General features: G+C 35.9%; 1 protein-coding gene, 1 long non-coding RNA gene and 1 pseudogene across 3 annotated transcripts; 1 reads left to right on the top strand and 2 right to left on the bottom strand.

Annotated features, from left to right (window-relative positions):
* Positions 1-1421: 1421 nt before the first annotated feature.
* Positions 1422-21612, top strand: LOC135693975 (mechanosensory protein 2). 2 transcript variants are annotated; one of them, XM_065212588.2, is made up of 7 exons: positions 1422-1557; positions 12668-12777; positions 13428-13500; positions 18453-18739; positions 18885-18940; positions 20203-20281; positions 20877-21612. In XM_065212588.2, the coding sequence occupies exons 1-7, from the start codon at positions 1485-1487 to the stop codon at positions 21066-21068; spliced, it is 870 nt and encodes a 289-aa protein (XP_065068660.1). In that variant the 5' UTR covers positions 1422-1484; the 3' UTR covers positions 21069-21612. The 2 variants fall into 2 exon arrangements, with proteins under 2 accessions (XP_065068660.1, XP_065068661.1); XM_065212589.2 differs by lacking the exon at positions 1422-1557 and adding an exon at positions 8984-9142.
* LOC148958990 (uncharacterized) lies at positions 11361-17157 on the bottom strand (annotated as a pseudogene).
* On the bottom strand, positions 11361-18455 carry LOC135693977 (uncharacterized). Its single transcript, XR_010517074.2, has 2 exons — positions 18180-18455; positions 11361-13687 (listed from the first exon to the last, which is right to left on the bottom strand). It is a non-coding gene; the product is annotated as an uncharacterized LOC135693977 (long non-coding RNA).
* Positions 21613-23474: the final 1862 nt, after the last annotated feature.

Below are 23474 nucleotides of genomic sequence, written 5' to 3'. Positions count from 1 at the left end.
TAGCGACAAGCCCAGCATTTCCGAAATACATAACTTTGAACAAATTTGAATGCAATTATAAAAAATCCTGTCTTGTCTATTAAAGACAGTAAATAAATGTTCTCAAGAGTAACGAGTCTTCCTTTCTATGTTTAGATGTCAATTCATGTCTACATTTCTATGAGCATAAAGCTTGTAATGCATCTTAGTCTTCCAGTTGTATCTCGTTTCTTTTTCTTGTTTAGTTTACAATGGGAGACATCTAAAACTTATTCATTTTTGCAGGCCCGTAGACTGCTAAACTGGAATGGGGCATTGATAGAAATATAGCTTTTTCTATACCTGAGCTGAGGGGGTTGAGCCATTCTGCTGTTTTGATCTATACTTTCAAATCTATTTGATTAGCATTAAAATAATGTACCTTCCTAGAAATTGAGCCACAAAAATTGTCATGTCCTTACCACCTTAACCTTTGATTAAATGAAAACATTGAAACTGCGGGCCTGAAGAGAAAATTTATCAGATTTTGGAACTTCCAGTTATGTATCGTATTATTGCCTTAGGGACAGTGAGCCCTGGGCCCAGGATTCTCCTTGCTTACATGGGGCCCCAAATTTTTGAAAATGCTTTTTCAGTACTTAAATACCGCAAATTGATCTTTTTATTCATCCTATATCCTCTAATCTTGAGAGAGTCTCAAACAAAACGAGTTTTCATTTAATAGCAAAATTATGAAAAAATTGTAATAATTTTTGGAGTAGCCCGACCGGCCAGTCCGCCCCTGAGTGACGCCCCTGAAAATGGTTCCTGTACAAAGCCGCAAAGAATAATTCTTTCTCAGTTCTGCAGCAATTGGACGGTTTCCACTCCGAAAAGGTAGAGAGCAATCGTCAGTACTTGCAAATCATCATTGAATGCATAATGTTTGCTGCAAAACAAAATGTTGATGTTCGTGGACACGAAGAAGCAAGGCAGAATATTTGGGAGGTATCTGACATCAATTGAGGAAATTTTTTGGAGCACTACATTTAAGGTGTCGAGATTTGCCTTGGTTAAAGGAGAAGCTGCAAAATCAGCTCAATTCCCATGCACAATGGACCTCTCCTTCGATACAAAACGAGCTCATAGTCATCCTGTCAGGCCAAGTTTTGAAGAGAATCCTTACAGAAATTAAGTCCTGCAATGAAATAATGTTCTCAGAAGGCTATTTATGTTCACTCACTGCTATGGTCACCTACTAAACCTAGCCTTACAAGATGCCCTCACAAAACTAAAAGAAATGCTCTCCGTATTCAAATCTAATGTTCAGCTTGATTGAAATTTTGCAAAAAATTTCTGCCAATTTTCTCAAAATTTTGACAATTCTTGAAATTTCCTTACCAATGGTTGTGCTTTGACCCCTGGTCCGAGTTTTGTACGCTTATAGAAGTCAACATAACACTCTGTGCGCTGTTGTTGTTCTTATTGAAATCAGATCAGATGAGTGCAGCACGGCAACAGGCAAGATGATCGGAGATGTAGAAATGTCCTCAAAAAATTCCAGTGAAAGGCCACTAACTGGAGTTTTCAGAGAGGAAGGTAATGTATTTATTATCTTGCAATCACTTTGTGCTTTCAGAGTCTGTAGTGGTATGAATAGTTCCCTTATATCGTCCTATTACAACGCCTACTGCCTTTCGTTAGTAAATTTCGCAGTGTGTTTTTCTTACAATTTTCGAACAGATTCCGTTAGATCATTCAAAGGGTAAGAATTTATTTAGAAAACAAGACAAGGAGAAAAAGCCAGATTTGGGATACCAAAACAGGAGGTCTCGTAGTGCTCTGTAGTATAGTACTCAATGAGGATCGACAAACCGGTTCCTCTCAGCGACAACAATTACACTAACATAAAGTTAAAGATACTCCACTTCTTCTCGATTAGCTTAACCATCAAAATTTAAAGAAACTCAACCATGATCCATTTCCATTCCATGCAAAATTAGCTCTTTGAGAAATAGGATTAGATTAGATAGACCTATGGCATCTCCCTTGTTTGCGCCATGGTGATAAATTTTGTTTCAATAGAGTCAATAGAACTGCAATTCCACTTCTGCATATGAATACTCGCGTATTTGACATCTTACAACAAATAGAAAAATTAATTAAAGAGCATATATAAACTGTATGAGATAAAATATTCAACCAGACTTGAGAATATATATGTTAAGGAATTACTCCCTATGCATCTGTGTGAATCGAGGAATCACTCTCTCTGCTCCTCAATTTTACAAACATTTGAATAATTCATCTAAGTTTAGAAGCTAGAGAAGACAAATTACTATCTTTTATCAGCAAAACCTGAAGAAAAAAACAACTTACTTTATTTGCACCATGCAGTGGGGAAGGACATATAGTCATCTGGCCCTGACTGCAGATGGTGCTTACAATTCAACAGAATTACAATAGTCAATAATAAGTTTGTCACGCATTAGATGTCGGAAGAAATCGGTCATAAATTTGCATCAAGCACAACATTTTACTGCATTCATGGGTAAGAAATAACACTTATTTCACTGCTAAAAAATAACATAATCAAACAAAATAACAAAGTAAAGTTGCAAATTAATTAATAGTGATTTATTGTAAAATCAATGGGATAAATAGGAAAATCCAGTAACTTTGGAAAGCCTATGGTGATAGACCAATTTTCATGAGCTGTGGGTATGTGGCATAAGAATCATTAATTATATTGATCCTAACATTGCTTCATCTTTTATATGATTTGCTATTTTTTTGGTTTTGTATCAAGGTTCCTAGAGCCTTAACATTTATTCATTCTAGACCTATATACATTTATTTGTTGGCCCATGTTGGACTCAAACCTATATATGCCCATAGTGGCAAGAGGGAGCCTCAAAGCTTTCTTAACTGTGAGTCACAAGAGTTTGGCCTGTTCAAGAAGCTAGAAAACATTTTCTAAGGTGTACTTTGTGATTGCAAACATTTGCTGACAATCATGTTCTTATTTCTTCTGAGCTAGTAAAGGTCTTTGGTCTATCTACATGGTTTTCTTTTAATTTGTTGATAATTATGATTCAAAATGATTTTTTCCAACAGCATTGTCCTAGGAAAAGATTTGAAGCCATATCCACACTATGCAAACTAGCCTGGGCCTAGGCTAGTGTGGACACCAAAATACTGGGCTAGACAGGTTAATTTGGCCCAGGTTCTGAGGTGGGACAGGCCCAGGGCAAGCCTTATCAATACCCATGTTATTTCAATGTGGACAGAAACTTATACAGCGTACCAATGATTGTTTACCTTACAATAATTTGACCCTAGGTTAGAATGATTTAAATTTTCTTTTTTGTCCTTTCAGAAAGTTATGCATGCTTAACTGTACTTAACTGTGCTTAACTTGGCAAAGGAACATTTTTGAAAATCTTTAAATCAATTTTTGTCAATATTTTTGGCAGAAACATAGCTAATTACCCTTTTTTGCATCTGTGCTAAACATGGATTGGGTCCAGGTTTGTCTTTACATTAAAAGAATGTGCAATGTTTAATCAGTCTTTTGGTAGTATGATGTATGCAAAACATAAAATGTGCGAAATGAGAAATTTCAGAGGAGAATTTTCTAAAAAAATCAACAGCCTCAAAGTTTGATATTGTGTGTCCAATGTTTCAAAAGCACCAGGAAGTCAAATTTGCCAAATGCAAAGACAGTTCTCTCAGTAAGTGTTAATGTATTCCTGATCAGGATTTAACAACAGCATCACAAAGCAGTTTCATATTCTACCATTGACATATTATTTGAAAAAGGTAGCCTTATCAAACAGTCAAAATATTTATTGATGAATATCCACGATTATATCCAGTGGCTGACACTTTGTCAATTATTGGAGGGGGGGGCAAGCCTATTGCTTTGATAAGATAGTGTCAAATTTATCTTTTGTCTAAGAACCCTAGATCATTGTCTTCAATAATATTGGGTGGGGGTAATTCCCCCCTTTTGCCCACAAATGCCAGTATGTGTTTACCGCTTGTTCACAGTTGTTTACTGTATACTGAATTATAAGCAGTATGACCACTACAGTTTTTCTCTGTCTATGGTCAACACACCACAGAGCAACTACTTCATTTGCGACATGGTAGCAGTTTTATTTCTTCAAGGATTTGTTGTTTTTATTTTGTGATATGTAATTGAAAGAATTTGTTTTGAGCAACAGTATTTTCCTTTGTTTAATAAAAACAGATCCCCACCCCCACCAATATTTCAAAACCTATCTTGGCCCTTGGTGATGTTGCATGGCAACATTTTAACATTTGTTTAAATGGTTGCAAAGCAATTCTGTAATAACTTCCTGGGAATTATTGACCAATTAGATTTAACATCATTATAGAAGAACAAGCATTGTTTCTCCGCCAACTTCCCAGGTATCTTTGAAAGCAGCACCCTTTATTTTTTTATAACAGGAATGAAAATGGCAGATAAAAAGCTGTTAAGTTTGTATCATGCATAATGGCATGTCATCACATGTGCATAGTAGGCATATTTTCATAAATATGGAATAATCATTACAAGGGCTGCTTCAATATGGAAAAGACTGAGGCTCAGCCCGAGCTTATTTGGCCTGGGCTTGTTTTGAAATGTGAATGGGGCTTAAAGTTTAAAGTTAAAGTTTGCTTGCCTCAATGCAAAATTGGTAAGCTGAGATCAATTAATATGTCTATTCTTTGTAAAGATTTCTCAAGATAGAAAATATACATAATAGCAAAATATTTTTGCCTAAAGTCCAAAAAATGATAAAGGTGCCTAATTAGATTCTAGCATGTAAGGTAAGAGGAAACACTACCTTTGATAGAATTTATATGTCACTATAATACCTTACGGCACTCCCAAAGTTGGTAGCAGCTGCAAGATGCTGTTTAGTTTTCACTATACTTCAGCACAATCTTATGTATTATTATTGTTATTCAGTTACCATGACAATAGGATGCCAAAAGTAAACTATGTAATGTTTTACCGTTTGTGCATATGTTGACACAAATTCAGCAATAAGCATGTCATAAAGTGGTTAAATATTCAAAGCCTTTCATTTTAAAAACAATATTAATTTTCATTAGTTACTATTTTCAGTTTGGTTGATTTGTGGTTTATGATCCTAATTTGTTTTCCTTCTGAATTTCCAATATTGTAGAATTTTAATTCTACAAAATGGTAATTGGGTCTTGACAATAATTGCAGCTGTTAGCGTTGCTTGGTTTTTAAAACTTTTGTATTATAGATGCCTAGCAGTGAACATACCTCTTAGAGTTGAATCAGTTAGCTAGACATTTGAAAGGTATACATCTTCTCTCTTTGTAAATTCCTTCATTTCAAATTTTCTAGTTAGCTACTTTAAGGGCTTTCTCTTTTATGGTCCGTAGGTCAAAATAAAATATTTTTGAAATAATTTTCTGCGTTTTCTAAAAGGGGTGGGTAGTTTTCACACCCTTTTGGGTTGTTTAGTGCTTGACACAGTTTTCAACGCCAAAGCCCAAATATCAGTTTTTACTGGGACTTCAATAACATTTCTATACGTGTAAGTTGGACTTAGCATAAGTTTGACTATTCTGATTGGTCCGCAGAGATCAGACGTACCGCTGTATTTAGGGTTCCATAGGTAGACCCAAACGATTCTTTTATAGCAAATCAGGTTAGGCGTATATCGTGTTAATGTCTGTATAAAGATGGTATCATTTTATAAAATTCTTCAAGATCTGTTATGAACTTTCTTCAAGATTGGAAATAATTTTTGAAGTGCTCTTCCAGATGATAACGGAGAGCTATCTTTTTTGCACAATCAGCAATTCGCTTTCCGTAATGTCGAAGATCGTTTTCTTCTAAAAGGGATTCGTAATCATTTTTCAATGATAACAATTTATTCCCAAACAAGATCAAATCGTATCTTGAAATATAAAAAGAAATTATATTTCAGATATGTTCTGTATTCCTTTGTTTGATGTGGATGTGGTTTGTTGTTAAAGAGATTCCATTTGAGCCTTAAGTTGGTCCTTCTTTATCTTTATCTACTTCTGTGGCATGGAACTGATGACTCAGTTTGTGATCACAAGTATTTTATAGTCCTTACATTTTTTTGCTTTAACTAATCTGAAATGAATGACCACAGTGATAAAGGAATTAAACAGTAGTTTTAAGGGCCTTATTTTTTAAAGATTTGAGTCCTATATTAAAGGGTGCCAATATGCATCTTCATTTAGTTTTGATCCCCTAATTTCCTTCAATTTTTTAGTTTTCGACTGCATAAAAGTCTCCCATGTTGACTTATGAAATTACTGCCATGTAAACACTTATGATATCGTATTCCAATCCTTTTCTATTACTTATGGCTCTTGCAGGTGTGCCTCACAATTCTACGTTGTGGTGGCGACAAACAAGGGACTATTTTCTGGGGTCAAAAATCTCTTGAGTGCGAGGGCAAAGTCGAAGGATGGTAGGGCGAATGCCCCTGCAGCAAAGATCGTTGCCCGCAGTTAGTATGTTAAAAAAAGCCCTGATACAAAAACCAAATGCCTGCCATACAAAAACAGCACAAATATTCTTATAAAATATTTAAAACAACTGTGGTCCTCGAAAATGCGTTCTATAGGTCTTTCGATTATAAAAAGCTCAAGATACCTCGTGCCGCCAGTCCAAACAATCTTTCATTTATTGACTTTTGTCTAAGGTTGTGTTTTTTTATATTTTTGGAGATAATTCTCGCGTTAGTTGCTATTAGTAATGCTGCAGATGGCTAGATGCGTGAAAGATGATGATGATGATGACTCCCAGCATTTATCTTTATCAACATAATGATAATAATGATAATCAATCGTCATCATCTTCATGATAATAATAATGGAAACTTTTCATTTTGAATTCCTGTTAAAACTACAATTATAAATCTCACTATTACAAGGTAATTTGTAACTGGCTAGCCTGTGTTTACAAAATAAAAACTATTACATCGTAGTAATGAGAAAAAAAAATTGTTAAAAGGGGTGTAGCTCTGGATTAGTCAAAGTTTTTTTCTACAGCAGAATATATAGTATGTGGTGCGAATGGAGATGCTTGTAAGTTTGGAGATGAGGTAGCGTTTCTGTTGATGATCAATGGACAAAGAGTCACACATGTCGATGAATGAGCTGCAGGAGTCGCCAAAATACCAAGTGAACTGATGGAAAGATTGACAAACGAGACTGACTTAAACTGACGTTTTAAGTCAGATACGAGGGTGGCATATTTCCCTGACTTTCTGACAGCATTGCAGTTGAGATTTGTTTCAAAGCCTATGGTTAGCTCTAAAACGTACAGACAGTTTTCCTTAGTTTTGAGAAGTAAGTCAGGGCGTAGTTGATCTCCAGTTATGATAGAAGGGGAAAGAAAGCCTGGTAAATCTGCGTAGAGAGAAGACCCATTTATTGCTTGGAAGGAAGTGGCTAGAAAGTTTAATGCAGAATTATGACGCCAAGTATAGCATCCTTGGTCAAGGTACACTTTGCATCCAGCAACAACGTGTAGAAGTGTTTCTGGAAGAAGACAGAATTCACAGTCATAATAATAATAATAATAATAATGATCAATTATCATAAATCATGGTTGACCATTATTGTTTTTCTTAATGTTATTATTATTATTATTATTATTATTATTATTTCATCATTACAGGTTCAAGCAGGGATGCCTGCACAAAATTAGGGCAGGAGGGGCAGTTTTGGTGCTGAGGGCAAATCGTATAATTTTACAACTTAAATGATCGAGTATTCCTGGTTGGGTCGGGGGGGGGGGGGTGAGTGTGGGGTAACATAATAACATATTAACATGAATATGTGCCGCCCATACAGCTGGGTTTTTTACCATCAATGATTCCGAGATAAAATAAAGAACTTGAATCACAAGAAAAAAGAAACAAATAAGAAGTTCTTTATTTTATCTTGATGATTCTAAACATAGAGAAAATGTTGACGAAATTATCCATACATAGAAATGGGCATTGAATGGCCTTGTACCTTTTCACAATATTTTGATTTATAAAAATTATGGCTGTTATAAATTGACTGGTTGTGAAATGTTGATTGCCCGCTGAGATTCAATACCGATTTATCCTCCTTAGGTTCGTGGAGTACTTCTGAGGGGACAAGTCTTTTGTTTATCTACTATTATCTTTGCCGCTCTCCCTCTTGTGGCACCTTGTCACAGGCAAACTTTTCAACCTTTGCGTTTTTTGCTGTTGTTATAATCTTTCTGATCATTTCTAACAGAAATTAACATAACGAGAGTGGTCAAAGTAGTCATCAATCATCGACTAGATTCTATGATATTTTTTTCGCCCCCTCTGCCCCCCTTCGAAGAGGGCAGGAGGAGCAGCTGCCCCTCCAGCCCCCCGGTGTAGGCGCCCCTGGGTTCAAGCATGTCATTTTTTGTAAATCTCTCCATTATCATTCTTAGCATCTTGAGTAATTCTTGTCACTTAACCTTGAAATGTACAACTCCTTTCTCACCGATGAACATCAAATGATAACCAGCCCATTATTCCTTTAGAATAATCTGGTTATATCAGGCTACACGCTTTTTTATAAGGAACCTACCTCAAGGCCTAGTTCCAAAAGTTCCTTATTCGTAGACCTCAAATCATCAAATTGTAGTACCAAAAGTTTCTTAATAGTTCCTTCATTTGTTTTGACTACAGATTTTGACACTTACACTAAATAGAGATAGGGGCGAAAGCGAGACAGCATATGCGGAAACTACTCAATGAAGCACTCGACACACGAATAGCAAACAATTTTTGCGAGTATTGGCTGCAAATGAATGGAACCGGGTTTTTAGTTTTTGATGCTTGCAGTTATAAAAAAATTTCAAATCGAAAAGTTCCTTAGGGATTTCCTAGTATAAGTTCTTTAAATATTTCGGTCTTCTACATGTAGGTTCCTTCAATTGTTAACGTTTTTTCCCGCGTGTTTCCCGCGCGGCTCCGGCATAAGACATCAAACATTGTGGTTGACAACAAAGATTTATTGCTGTTTTCAATTCGGGAACCGAGGTGTGAAGGTCGTAACAAAACGCAAAAGTTAGTACATTACGCAAGCATAGGATCCGTTAAAGTTTCGCCAGAGAAAATGGGTGGATTTAACGAAGAAGGTAAGTCTTTTCTTAGGGGTGCTTTGTTTTTGACAACGGTAATTGATCCCTTTGAAGTTTTTCTTCTCTCAGCTGTATAATCCACTATTAGCAAGAAGGCCTACGCCGTTCAAAATCTGTCAGAAATTCATTTTAAACAGATATTCCCTCAAAACTGATGTATCCAGTATATTTTTCTATAAAATCAGGAAGTCTCTAGAGGTTTCTTAGAACCAACTAACGAAGTAATTTGGCAAATGACCCATTAAATAATTGCATAGATATGAGCTGAATTGGATGTACCCTCGTATGCCGGTGACCAGCTAATGTAAAGTTCGGATGCCGTAGAGTTGTAAAAAAATGAAAGAGATCTTTTTATCGTTTAAGTATTAGGGGGTTGATTGCAGATAATTTTTCAGATTTTTCAGTTGTTTTCGTCGGTTTCTTATCCTTTAACGAATTCGTTACCTTGGCCGTTCATAGTTAACCCACCCCTTGTGTTTGAGGGCGTTATTTCAAGTTTCAAAGTCCTGCTGGCTAATGGCTAAAATGGATGCTTGCTTACCCACTTTTACAGGGTAAAACAAGTCAATGATGATAAATTTTTCAAATTGACCTAGACGTGTGAGTTACAGGATATTAAAGATTTGTGGTGAAAAATTCATTTTTTCAAATCGTCTAGACGTGTGAGTTAGTGGATAAGTGCACTCAAGTGGAATTACTGGATGTTGAGAGGATAACGAATGTCCGAAATCACAACCAGCACGCTATCTTTCTATACAATGCAATAACAATATTCATATTTATCGTCCATTCAAAGTTGGTAGCTAAATTTGCATGCATTACTGCATTCACAGAATTAGAATTGATAGAAATTCGTTGGATGATGCAGGCGTCGTCACGGTACAAGGATTTCTGCTTTGTAAGCAATTGTTGATTGCTGCAAACAATAGATAACGGGATAATCGATATTTATAGATTGCTATGCTTGTAATGTTGATAATTTGTACTGGACATGACAGGGCATCACGTAATGCTTTATTTTCCCGAAATGGTGATGATTTTCTGTATTACAAAAAATTAATAATGAAAGGACAAAACCAGGCAACTGCTGGAAAGGCAATACAACTAGCCTATGCGAGCTGAGGCTGAGCAATAATCTGATAAAAATTTTAAAAATTGGCTGATTCTGGGTCTGAATATGCTGATTAAAAATATTCTTGTTTAAAAGAATCTAGGCAAGTTTGTATAATCAATTGGATTGCTCGACCTCTTGCAAGTTTATGAAATCATTTTGATCATGTAGCCTTTCAATGCTAAAAATTTTTCAAAATGTCAACTAGCCCTGGTTCTCTTGTTAACAGGTCTGCCACTTTAGCAAATATATAAGCAATTGCTTATCAATGCATTTCTGTCCCTTCATTTGTCACTAATAAAAACAAATAACACATAAGGCAGGTATATGATTAACCACACTTCCAGAAGTGTAGAGATGTATGCCAAGATGTACACACCATTTCCACTAATACCATGGAAGGCATCTTTCAAGAAAAAAAAGAGCTTGTCATAAATTTCTGAAAAATGATTGGTTTGTATCTGAATCCTCAATCTCATCCTGGTTGAAATAAAATTGTCTCCTTTGATATCATGATTTTGTTTTCTTGTCAAAATTTACTACTTTGACAAATTTTTATCATTTTTGTTAGCAAGGATATGCCCAAGCTCTCTATTTTTTGTCTTCACTATTAAGATATATGTATATAAACCATTCCTTTCATTGCTAAAATATTAAATGTTCCAATGACTATAATATCAGCAAAATGGTATCTCCATGTACCTGTTAATGATATCTCATAGCTCTATCCCTATAGACAGCTATGGAATAACCAATTGGGCCATGAATGAAGAAGGACATAATATGACCTACCAATTACAATAGGAGTTGGTTGCTATTGGCAGTTTAGAAGAGGAGGGTTACAAAAAAGCGTAATTAGCATTGTTTATTGCATTCATGATCTGTGTCATGTGTGTCATCATTGTGGTCATTTTTTTCTGAGTTTGACCATATTGCAGATTTTGCAGTTTTTTGTGAATCTTCCAGTGTCATCTCCATGCATGTTAGCCCAGAATGGCCACCTTTGTGGTTAAAGATCCCCATATTTTTATCCATGAGATTCATTGACTGCTGAAATTGCAATTAAAGATATTGAAACGCATAAAAAGTTGAATGCCATTGAAAAATTACTTAAATGAGGGGACTATACAATTTGTATTCCCAAAATAGAAGTTTTACCTGTTGGTTTACGTAATTAACAAAGATAAAATCAGTTGTACACACCTGTATAGTGCTTTCTCCTTAAAGATAAATATTTATTGTGTCATTGGTTCTGTGAGTTTCTTTATATGGTAGCTCTATCTAGCCATTTTTCTGTTGACTAAGCAGCTAATTACAATTCAACCAGTAATGTGTGTCAGGTCATCAGATAGCTTTATTAAGGATTACAATATTTTCTACAAAAAGCTAAACAGGGCTGGCTGTTTGAAATTTGCTCCTACAAAGCTCCATTCATTTGCAGGTTCTGTTTAGATGTAACTTGAAAACAGACAAAAACAAAAATGTCAATGTTAGAGGTTGAAGGAATCTTTAACAACAACTTCTTTAAATATTACTATATTGATTATTATAATTTTGATTGACATCTAGGCCATTTTAAATATGATTATAAATCACACTGTTCTTGATATGGCTTGCCTTAACAAATGTGATGAGCAATTCACAGCTCGCCTATAGAAATACAAAGGCCAGGCTCAGCTTAGTCACCACAGCAGGCTGTTCTAGCATCACTTATAGCTACAGTAGTTTTAAGTGTTGTTTTAAGTTTTAGGATTTTTGATTGCCTTTTGTTTATCTGAGCATATTTTATTTTAAAAGGGCATCCCTTTAAAATCTCACTCGAAGTTTCAATTAATGTGAAATGTGGAATTTATAAAACTAACAAGAAACACAAACTTTGTGCCTAGCATCATGATGGTTAACTATTGTTAAAATTTTGATGAAAATTCTTGTTTGTTTTCTTATAATAAGAAGACAAAGGGATCAATTGAGATCATGTGAGAATAAACATTTTTCTGAAAATTATTGCGATCCAAGAGCAGTACTTTTGAATGTATTTGACTTTATATTTTCCTTTTGGTATCAGATTTTCCTGCTACCAACAAATTCTTTTAAATGAAGTTTTCTTGAATATCCACATACAATTTGTCAACTGCATGTAGATGCAATTCGCAGCATGTATCTACAGAGAGACAGACTTTCCCAAACTCTATTTTTCCATAATATTTAAAACAAAATATTCATACTGCTAGGACAAGTCTGAGCTGCCAAGTGTGAATTTTTTTTCCTCAACATCTACTTATATGCACAGCCACATTTACAGAATGATTCCCCTTTATATTTTAACAAATAATATATATAGTCTTTAAGACATTTAACAGGGAACAGAAAAATTATCTCAAATTCTATATTTTGGTGATTTCTTTTTCTAGAAATTGAGCGTGGCAATGATGAGCTTGGAATATGTGGCTGGATTCTTACGGCTCTGTCGTTCCTCATCATCTGCTGTACATTTCCATTTTCTTTGCTTTTCAGCATAAAGGTAACCAGATTTGCCACATTATTTTGTCTCTGTCATAAAGAGGGTTTCACTTGATTTTCAAAATATAAATTGGCAATATTGTCTGCCTTGAAATGTTTTTAACTACAATTTGTTAGAATAATTGCAATAAGTTAATCTTAGAATCTACTTTAAGTATTCTCAACACTGAAGAACCAATAGTGGGAAACATCAAATGGATATTCCAAAATGAGTAAAAAATGTAATTATGTTTAGATTGTGGGCTGCTTTTCCCCCAACCAAAAATGTTCACCATAAATTTTTTGGTTTACTTGATTTGTGTTGTATATTTTTATTTAATGTTTTGCAAGTTAAGTCAGCTAGCAAATCGCCAACCAACCAAAAAAAGCAACTTTGGAAATATACACTTTTGCTGTGATGAAGTTGAAGCCCCATATGCCCAGACGAAATGTTAGCCACAGTTAATTACCTGTGTTTATTGTTGTTTGTTCTCAGCAGGTTATGGTATTCCTTATTTGCTACATTGAGAAATATAGGCTCACTTTGTTAAAACATAAGAAACCAAGATATATTGGATCAGCATTTTTGCTAAGATACCTCACAAAAAGCAATCTAGAACTTTAACAGCATTCTCGTTGCCAAGACCAGCTTAAATCTGTTTTTGTTTATAGATTGTCCAAGAATATGAAAGGGCAGTAATATTCAGGGTTGGTAGACTTAAAAAAGGAGGAGCAAAAGGACCTGGTGAGTTGCATATGAACATATGTTAACCTTAGATATGACCCTATGTGCAAGTCTACTTGTAGCCATGTTAAAAACACATTAGATTACATACCCACTGAGACACTCCTTTTGTTTCTGGTTCTCTTTGACCAGTTGTCTCCTAATGTTTTAGGCCATCACTATGTATTGTTGTCAAAGTTCTTGCAATCTAACTTAGGGGTCATTCCATATCAAAGGGGGACACCAATGTAACCCACCCTCTCAGAAATGTCCAATTTTTTGTAGTGTTGTTCACACTAATGAGATAGGAGCTTCCTGCAAATTTCAGCTCAATACCTTCATTTGTTCCAGAATGAGAGCCACTTGAAATTTGCACCAAATTCGCTCGAACTTCTCAAATCCGCCATTTTGAATTTTTGCCGCAAGTCTTTTTGGCAAAATTTAATGTCTCTTTTGGAATTTTGCACTGAAAATGTCTCTTCTGAGTAAATCAATACTTAGGAGTTTGAAAATGACATCAGAAACCTGCTAACATCTACAGAAAAGCAATGAAATGTCTGTATCCAAGGGTTGCTTTTGTCCTTAGCAACTGCGCTACCCCCATTCATGTCACTTTTTGACAATGTTGCCAAAATGTGACAAATCCCAACTTTTGTATATTGAATATATAGTGTCTTAGCTTGACAAGAGCAAAAAATCAGAGATAGTATTTTTTCTTTTTTTGAGATATCTTTGTTTCAAAATGTCAGATTTTAATGAAAAAGTTTCAAAATTTGTATGGTCTGATAAGGAGATTATTCAGAACCGAACATTTTCTTAAAAGTCCAAATACAAACTTATTGCTGGAAGTAAGTGGGAATGGTTTCAATATTGCAAAATAACTTGCCACTAATAAATTTTAATAACTAAAAGTACTTAATAAATGCTTTATTAATTAAAGTCTAACAATGGATTCAGTTGAAATATTCTTCAATTTTTACAGTGTCAGCAGTTTCTAAGGAATAATTCCTTCCTGAGTTTGTCAGTGGAAATGGTGCACTCACTGTCATTAGAATATTCACATTTGGAACCCAGCAAACATCATCTCTGTTTGGCCATTCAAAATATTGTGAGGGAAATTGAGGATGCATAAAACGGATTTGGACATCCTCGGTATCCTTGTCTGCTTGACAAACAACACCAAGCCAAATAGCTTCATCGTATCGTGAAATGACTAATTTTCCTGGATTTAAGTCATCTAGCATTTCAATTATTTCTGGCTGGTTGGAGAAATTGAACTTGATTCCATAGTTGGCATCTTCAGACAACCTCTTTGCCCCAATTTCATTTATTCTTAGCGGAACAAATTGGTGGTAGCTTCTTGTACCAGGCACTGTTCTAGAAAACGAAAAACGCTCCTTCAGTTGTTCTCTTTTTTGATCTACTTCACCTCTACCTATGAACTGAAATTGGATTCCAATAATCTCCTCCTTGCAAAAATCAAACATTTCCCTTGCCGTAAGTATTTGGTTCTCCTTGTGTCGCTGCAAACTTGCCTTAGCCACAATTCTTTTCACCGTACCACCTATGCCATCACAAGGTGATTTACCGTGACTGGTGGCAAAAAAATTCCATTTACAATCCATTCCAAAATCATTCTGATGGTGGCACAAGTTTAAGAAATTTTTACAATTCTTATATTGCCCTGCGCAACCATCAGAAAAATAATGAATGGATTTAATGGTATCAGAAATGTTTCTTTTGATATAATCCACTGTGCAGCTCATTATTTGATAAACCATTGTGACGTCATGATCCAAGTCATCAGAGATGAAACATATGGAGTCCGAAACAAGAACAGAACTATCACTGAAGCAATGGTAAACCACTATGCGATGGAGTGTGCATTGTTTCTGATTCTAGTGGTAACTTTGTATTTCATCCTGAATCAGAAACTTGTAATTTTCAGCAAAATCGCCTAACACTATAACCTCAGTATGTTCCAAATTATCTTTCAGTTCTTTTAAATAATTTGCTTGCGACTTTGCAATGTAGGAGTGTGCTGTTATTGCATCTAATTTTTCGCACAAAACTTCCATGAACTCTTCCACTGTTGCAGTAACCGAAATCAATTCTGCACGATCAGTGGCGGTCCATTGTTTGTATGTTATGCACTCTTCCATATCATCAATGTTTTCCCTTTCAACATCACTTTCTTCATCACTGTCATCTACACTGCGATGTTTCTCTCCTTCGAAAAAAATACTTGTAAGGAGATCTTTGACGTTGCTAATGCCAGGGCATTTCTGACACCGATGAACCATGCACATATTTGATTGCCTATCACAAACGATCAAATCAATTAGTTCGTGGTAATTTTTTTCAAAATTGACTGCACCTAACATCAGTTTCAAGTTCTGGTGAATCGTGCAGACACACACAGAATGCGTTCCTTTAGGCCCTACTGGGATACACCATTTTGGTCTTAAACTTGCAAACTTTGAGGAACCAATTTTCAGTTGCGGATTTCTATTCTTGAAGGCTGTATAAAGCTCTTTCATGTTGCATAGCATCAGTCTTTTAGAAACATGGACATTTTTGCTGACGCTAACAAAATCCTTTTTACCAGGGAGCTGCCTTGTAAATTCATCAATCGTTATACATTGCATCTACAGCATCAATCACATCATTGTCGAGAGTCTTCCCAGCAGCTAAATCAGGCATTTCAAGAATCCCCTTCTCTTCTTTAAGTCTTTGGGCCTTTTGAATTGTCTTCTTGGACACCTTGAATTCTCTTGCAGCTTTTCTGATTGACCAAAACTGTGGAATCAAGGTCAAAATCTGTATAGGTCTCCTCCTGTTACACACTTTCAGCTTTTTTTTATTAATTCAATCATGTGTTGCAAATCTTCAGAATCTCTTTTTAACTCTTTAAAAATTTCTGATTGGTCCTTCTCTTCAATCAAGTCTGAAGTGTCAATATCCAGCACAGAGACGTCATCAAAAACCTGCGTGACGTCATCAAAAACCTTTTTTTAGAATTTTTGAATTTTAACCACATAGCGTAAAAGATCACCATGAAATACTTTCAAATACGCAAAATTGGCCAAATATGTCTTAAATCGGTTGAGATTTGGCTAATGAAAGATTTGAAGTTTGCTAACGAATCACTGTTATTTTGGCTCTGTTCATGAAGTTATGAACAGAGACCAAAAGACACAGGTTTGATGGGGAGAGAACCAATAAACATGTGGCCATATCTCTGACCTTTCGTAATACACTTGCCTGATTTTGCAAATTTAGAGGTATTTCATGATGCTCTTTCAGGTTATGGGATCCAAATTAGAAAATTCTAAAAAAAAATTTTATGACGTCATCACTTTAGAACTCTATTGTGTTTCAAAGTAAATATCTTCCAGATTGTCTTTTGTTTTTAGATAATTTCCCCAAAGGTACTATCTGATCTAACCCCACCCACTGTTTGCATACCATAAAACCTTGTCGTTTTTTGCATACGGTAAGTTTTTAATTGGCCCCGGATGAATTTTACAAAATAAGTTTGGGCTTATTCAAGAGAAGGCTTATTATTCAAAGGGGGCTTCTACAAGAGGGCTTATTCTAAGGAGGTTTATTCAGTTGGTCATACTTAATTTTGTGGTAGATATAAACAAAAGTATAAATACTGACATTACTTCCAAAATTCTGTCTTATCTAAGAAACTAATTGGTTATTGCCAACTTGCGCGGGGTTGGGGCCTCATTAACAGGTAGAGGCTTGACTGAGGAATTCAGTATATTAAAGATACTAATTGCTGGGTTCCATATGTGAATATTCTAATGACAGTGAGTGCACCATTTCCACTGACAAACTCAGGAAAGAATTTTTCCTTAGAAACTGCTGACACTGTAAAAATTGAAGAATATTTCAACTGAATCCAGTGTTAGACTTTAATTAATAAAGCATTTATTAAGTACTTTTAGTTATTAAAATTTATTAGTGGCAAGTTATTTTGCAATATTGAAACCATTCCCACTTACTTCCAGCAATAAGTTTGTATTTGGACTTTTAAGAAAATGTTCTGTTCTGAATAATCTCCTTATCAGACCATACAAATTTTGAAACTTTTTCATTAAAATCTGACATTTTGAAACAAAGATATCTCAAAAAAAGAAAAAATACTATCTCTGATTTTTTGCTCTTGTTAAGCTAAGACACTATATATTCAATATACAAAAGTTGGGATTTGTCACATTTTGGCAACATTGTCAAAAAGTGACATAAATGGGGGTAGCGTAGTTGCTAAGGACAAAAGCAACCCTTGGATACAGACATTTCATTGCTTTTCTGTAGATGTTAGCAGGTTTCTGATGTCATTTTCAAACTCCTAAGTATTGATTTACCCAGAAGAGACATTTTCAGTGCAAAATTCCAAAAGAGACATTAAATTTTGCCAAAAAGACTTGCGGCAAAAATTCAAAATGGCGGATTTGAGAAGTTCGAGCGAATTTGGTGCAAATTTCAAGTGGCTCTCATTCTGGAACAAATGAAGGTATTGAGCTGAAATTTGCAGGAAGCTCCTATCTCATTAGTGTGAACAACACTACAAAAAATTGGACAATTCTGAGAGGGTGGGTTACATTTCCAATATTTTTGTCCCCCTTTGATATGGAATGACCCTTAGTTAACTGAGACTTTTATGCAATCTAACTTAGTTTTTTAACCTTTTATAATACCTGAGACAACCTTCCTACTGAATAACTTCTCTTCTTCTATTTTGACCTGCTGTTTCACTAAAGAGAAGTTTCTTAAAAAATATTTTTGGTGTGCAAGCTACCAGAATGGATAAAACACTTTAGTCATAGTTGGTCAAATCTGCTTTCCTGCTCCACTTTATTCTTACAATGTGGACGAATCTTTTGCCTCCCTGGTCACCGTTTGAAACCTATTGCTAAATGAATGTGACTCATCACAAGTATTTGTTTCCTTAATTCTAGGAATTTTCTTCATTATACCATGCGTTGATAACTATATCAAAGTCGACCTGAGGACGGTTTCTTTCGATGTTCCACCGCAAGAAATTTTGTCCAAAGACAGTGTCACAGTTGCTGTGGACGCTGTTGTCTACTTCCGTGTCTCTAATCCGATCTCGTCAGTTGTCAATGTGGAAGATGCAACTCGATCAACAAAGTTGCTTGCCCAGACGACGCTGAGAAACGTCCTTGGTACAAAGAGTCTGAGCGAGATTTTGGTTGAACGAGAAAACATCAGTCATTCCATCCAGGTTTGTTGTCCTAAGTTGCATAGCGTTCCATTGAACCTTTGAAAGGTATTTCCACTCCATTGAACCTTTGGTGTATCGGGTCTTCATAGAAGGGATCCCTTCTGTTTCTCATTGTAATAAAAGCTGATTCATATTTATTTTTCAGCAAACTCTGGACGAGGCAACAGACCCGTGGGGTGTGAAAGTGGAGCGCGTAGAAGTGTAAGTTTTTTCCCTTCACTTGAGATACTTGTAGAAAGCATTGTTGCTAAAAAATAGCTTCAACCTAGAAAAAATGGAGGAAGGCCAACTAAAACAAAAAAACCTAAAATGTCATACCCAAATACAATTTCTTTTTGTAACTACAGTGAGATTATGGGATCGCTAATCCTTTTTTAAGCCCAGTCAAAACAGCAAGCTTAACATATTTTCATTCCGGTTTGATGCAAAAAATTGTTTCAGCCGGGTACACATGCTAAATTGTCATATTTTTCTTCGCATGGTCGCATCAAAATAGCCATCACCAAAATGGACCACCGATTTGAGGTGCAGCCGCAAATTTGTATTGCGTCGTGATCTACTTTCGAATCTGTTTTTAGTCAAAATAGGTCTTAGCACCCAAGACACGAAAAATGTTTTATTTAGCAGCCATGAGATATCATTAAAAAACTGGTCCAGCTTCTCTGAGCTATTTGCAAGCTGTATGGAGGTTTGTTTTGCAATGTAGCAACTTGAATATTATTGTAGGGTCTTGTTCGAATCAGTCGAATCAATTGGATTAGAATAGGCAATTCGATGCATTCAATATATTGTGGCGTCGTTCAAAGACCGCGCAATCATTGCAAACAAGCAGATTGTATCTCCAGCTTATATATATATATCTTTTTAATTAAGCATTCATTGTACATGCTTCGAAATTCATGATTTTACCATCGTTTACTTGTATGGAGTAATGTTGTCCATTCAACCTAACGAATATAATTCCTATTCAGTTCCGACGGATCTCTCAGTACAGCAGATTTCTTAAGTGCGAGATCAAAAAAGATGTATTTGTCTTTGATTTAAAGACAGATGTAAACTGAAAGAACGCCATGAAATACCACCGAAACTGCAAAATCCATAAAATTTGTTAAACATTATGTGAGTTATGGCCAATGAAACATTTTATGTTTGTTGCTTACCGTGATTTTGACTTGGTTCGAAAATTTATCAGAACCGAGACCAAGCTATTGGGAAAAAGCCCATGCTCACGTGGCCACATCTCTTCAAATTAAACTGGTTTGGCACATTCAGAAGTATTTCATAAGGCTCTTTCGTGTATTTTTGCCAAATTTAAAAATTCCTTGAAAAACTCTTATTCGAGAATCTAAAGATATACTTTTATGACGTCATCACCAAAGAAATCATTTTTGGATTGACACAAACATCAAATTCCCTTTCGTCGCCATACCTATTCAGTGACGTGATTATGATTGCAATTTCAGTAAGGACGTGCGATTGCCGCAACAGTTGCAACGTGCCATGGCAGCAGAGGCAGAAGCATCTCGGGAAGCTCGCGCAAAGGTATGTTTAAAATCCACCCTTGCAGTCAGTCTTTCATTTGAGGAGTTCTAATAATAATTAAAAATAATATTGTGCAGTGTGTGCTAATATAAGAGATGCTTGTACGTTGAATATTAACAAGAGGACATGGTACAAAACTTGCTGCTTTGTGGAAGCTTCTTAGCTGTGTCCGATGAGCATCTTTGGTCTATGTATGAGAGTCGATAGGAGTCGACTGACCTATTGATTTCGGACAATAAAAGGTACCAGAACAGTGCTAGTTAAAATAAGAGAAGGATACTTCAGTAACTAGCTACAAAAGTTTTATGCCAAAGTCATTCATCTCGTCCTACAAAACTAGGGGCATGGCCTGTATACATTGCAACCTATGCATGATCAAGGAAGTGCGGAAAGCTAACGATTTTTTTCTGGTCATCAGAAATGACCCCAAGCAGATGAAAAACTTCAGACTGATCGCATTTTTGGTGGTCCCGCTTGTCGTGTCCCGTAGAGTGAGCATGGCAGCACAGTTAAGCTCCTCGTTTCGTGTGATTGTTAGTGGGCTGAAGTTTTGTTTTCTTTTCATTTGTTTTTCAACGTCTCTGTCTTTTTAAAGGTAATTGCTGCGGAAGGAGAAATGAATGCTGCACGTGCCTTGAAGGAGGCATCAGAAGTGATTAGTGAGTCACCAGGAGCATTGCAGCTTCGCTACCTGCAAACACTGCAGACTATTTCTGCTGAAAAGAATTCCACCATCATCTTCCCTCTACCAATCGACATGATCCAGCAAGTCACTCATAAACTGTAAAATGATTAGCACTGAATGTCATGAGTCGGATTGACACAACGCCATTGTATATAGGCCACCTTTTGATGCATTTTATTCTTTCAAATTTAACGCATTTAACTCTAAAATTTAGTATTATCTCGCTTTTTCCTTTTTTGGCAATATTTGAATTTGCTTTAGACGTATTTATAGATTAGCTTTGCGTGGAACTAGCCTGGAACCTTTCATTTGGTTACAATCCATTCCCCACCTCCTCTTAATTGCTCTATCTTCATACTTGCATTTCATTTCTCTAAATGTATATTGTAAGCAATCTCTGTAACAGCGATATAAAATCCCATCTACCGACTCATCATACCCCTTGCATGGCTCGAACTTCATAATCAAGTCAAATATCACTTTGTAGAGGGCTGCCATATACAGTCAGTTTCCTCTGTTATTTCCATTGTGAAAAAGAACAGCACGAAACGTATTAAGTATTATTCGCTTGCTTAAATGAAATAGAAAGTTGCACATATTCACTTATTTAAGTGGATCGTTAATATACCACCATTGGTTATTGGAAGATTTCTGCTTTCTTGTCATTTGTCTTGTTGATTGGACAGCAATCGGGGCTGAAACCAAGCCCTTTGCTCCCTGAAATCACTGCCTGTCATAAATGCCAATAATGGTAGATTCTTTGCTAACATGAATACTACTATGGGACAAAGTCAGATGTCAGGCCCTCTGAGGGGCAATTCACTCTTGCAAATAGCGTACGAGATTTTGCCTAAAAGAAAAGGATTTCTGGGGACTTTCAGATATAACAATAGGATTTTCACAAAAAGTGTACGAGATTTTCTTAGAGTGATTTGCCGCTCGAGGCCCTCTGTGTAATTAATTGAATAGATCTCGACGAGACTCGTCGGCCAGGCCAGGCCGTCTTTGATAAAGATTTTCCTTCAACCATACAGAATGACATGTCACGAGATGATTCGTTTGGTTACATTTCTCTTTTGCTTTATGTTTTGTTCTTTACCGGATCTCTCTGATTCTCTTCTTGTGGTTTGTGACGTCGAAATCACCTTTTTAGCTTAAAGTCTCGCATCTCAACAAGGCTTATTTTTATTGTGATTATTGCAGTAAACCAACGGCTAAGCTCAGCAACAAAATTGCCGTGCCATTTATAACTATTTCCATACAATAAATTGGAAAATCAAAGATCTACACAACATTCTAATCAATTCTATGTTTTATGAGTGTTGGTCTTTTAGTCTCCAAATCGCACGACAAATCAAGACGGCAATGATGCTAATGTACCACGGATCCTAATGCAGGACTTGCCGGCAAGTGACTCGGTTGTGTTCAAAAAGTAATCTAAAGATTGCAAAGATACCTAATTGAATTTGATTAATCGAAAGGCTACATCGAGGTAAAAGTCAAATGTTAAGGAACATGGTTGCAAAGTAGTTAAAACTCCCAATAGCGACGTCTTTCGAAAGAATAGTAGTCTTTCTCAACGTCAATTTTTGTTACGGGGAGTCTGGGCTGTAAAAGTGGGACTTGAGAAGCCAGAAGGTTGGTTTCTGTTGAAAAATACGCTATTAAAGTATTGGTAAACATATTAATTATATCAAGAGCAAAAAGCCGGTAATATTTCACTTTGTGGTTGGTTTAGAGTTAAGTATATCCTCAAATAACCAAACAGAGCTAATAGAGACAGCACAAGCTGAGCTACTTAACATCGCAAAATGGACGGGGATTGGTCTCAACTCCACCAAACACAAAGTACGTGATATTAAATCATCCTCGTAGAAGAAAAAAAGAGTCAATTCCGCAACTTTACATAAACCGATAAAAAATAATCAACTTAACAAAACAAGATATCTCAGGGTAATAGTTGGCGGTACCTTAGGTTTACATAACTATACTAATTTTCCCTTATGTTGAGAAGAACAGTACGATTCCGTCGAGAAAAAGGTTGTTGGGGGCCTTGCAGCAATAAAACATTTAAAGGCATTCTCCCACAATCAATGCTTTTTCAAGTATACAAAGCCCTTGTTGAGAGTCATCTTCGTTATGCTGACCTAATCTGGCGAACGTGATCGAACACTAACATTACAGCCCTTCAGAGACTGCAAACACGTGCATTTGATAGCAAGCATCAAAAATAAAGACTCTTCAATTCGACCAACGTCGATTCTAATGTTCCTGATAATAACCATATTTGTTGCGAGAGCCTGCAGGACAACTAAGAAATAACACTCCGATTCCCAAGGCTAAACTTAGATAACATATTAAAAGATTTTCAATAGACCTTCCCTAATTACGTCATGGCGCAATGCATTGTAGTGTAGTTAAACCCGCGAACACTTGTTTATGTTTTGTACGGCGATCGAGCAAATCGTGGAAAATACGGCAGAATGTACCGAACAGCACTTCCCTAGT

The sequence above is a fragment of the Rhopilema esculentum genome, chromosome 11 (assembly GCF_057945365.1).
Source record: "Rhopilema esculentum isolate cy_ngs chromosome 11, ASM5794536v1, whole genome shotgun sequence".
Classification (NCBI taxonomy): domain Eukaryota; kingdom Metazoa; phylum Cnidaria; class Scyphozoa; order Rhizostomeae; family Rhizostomatidae; genus Rhopilema; species Rhopilema esculentum.
Note: the sequence above shows the minus strand (reverse complement) of the source record. Positions and strands in the feature narration are given on the sequence as shown.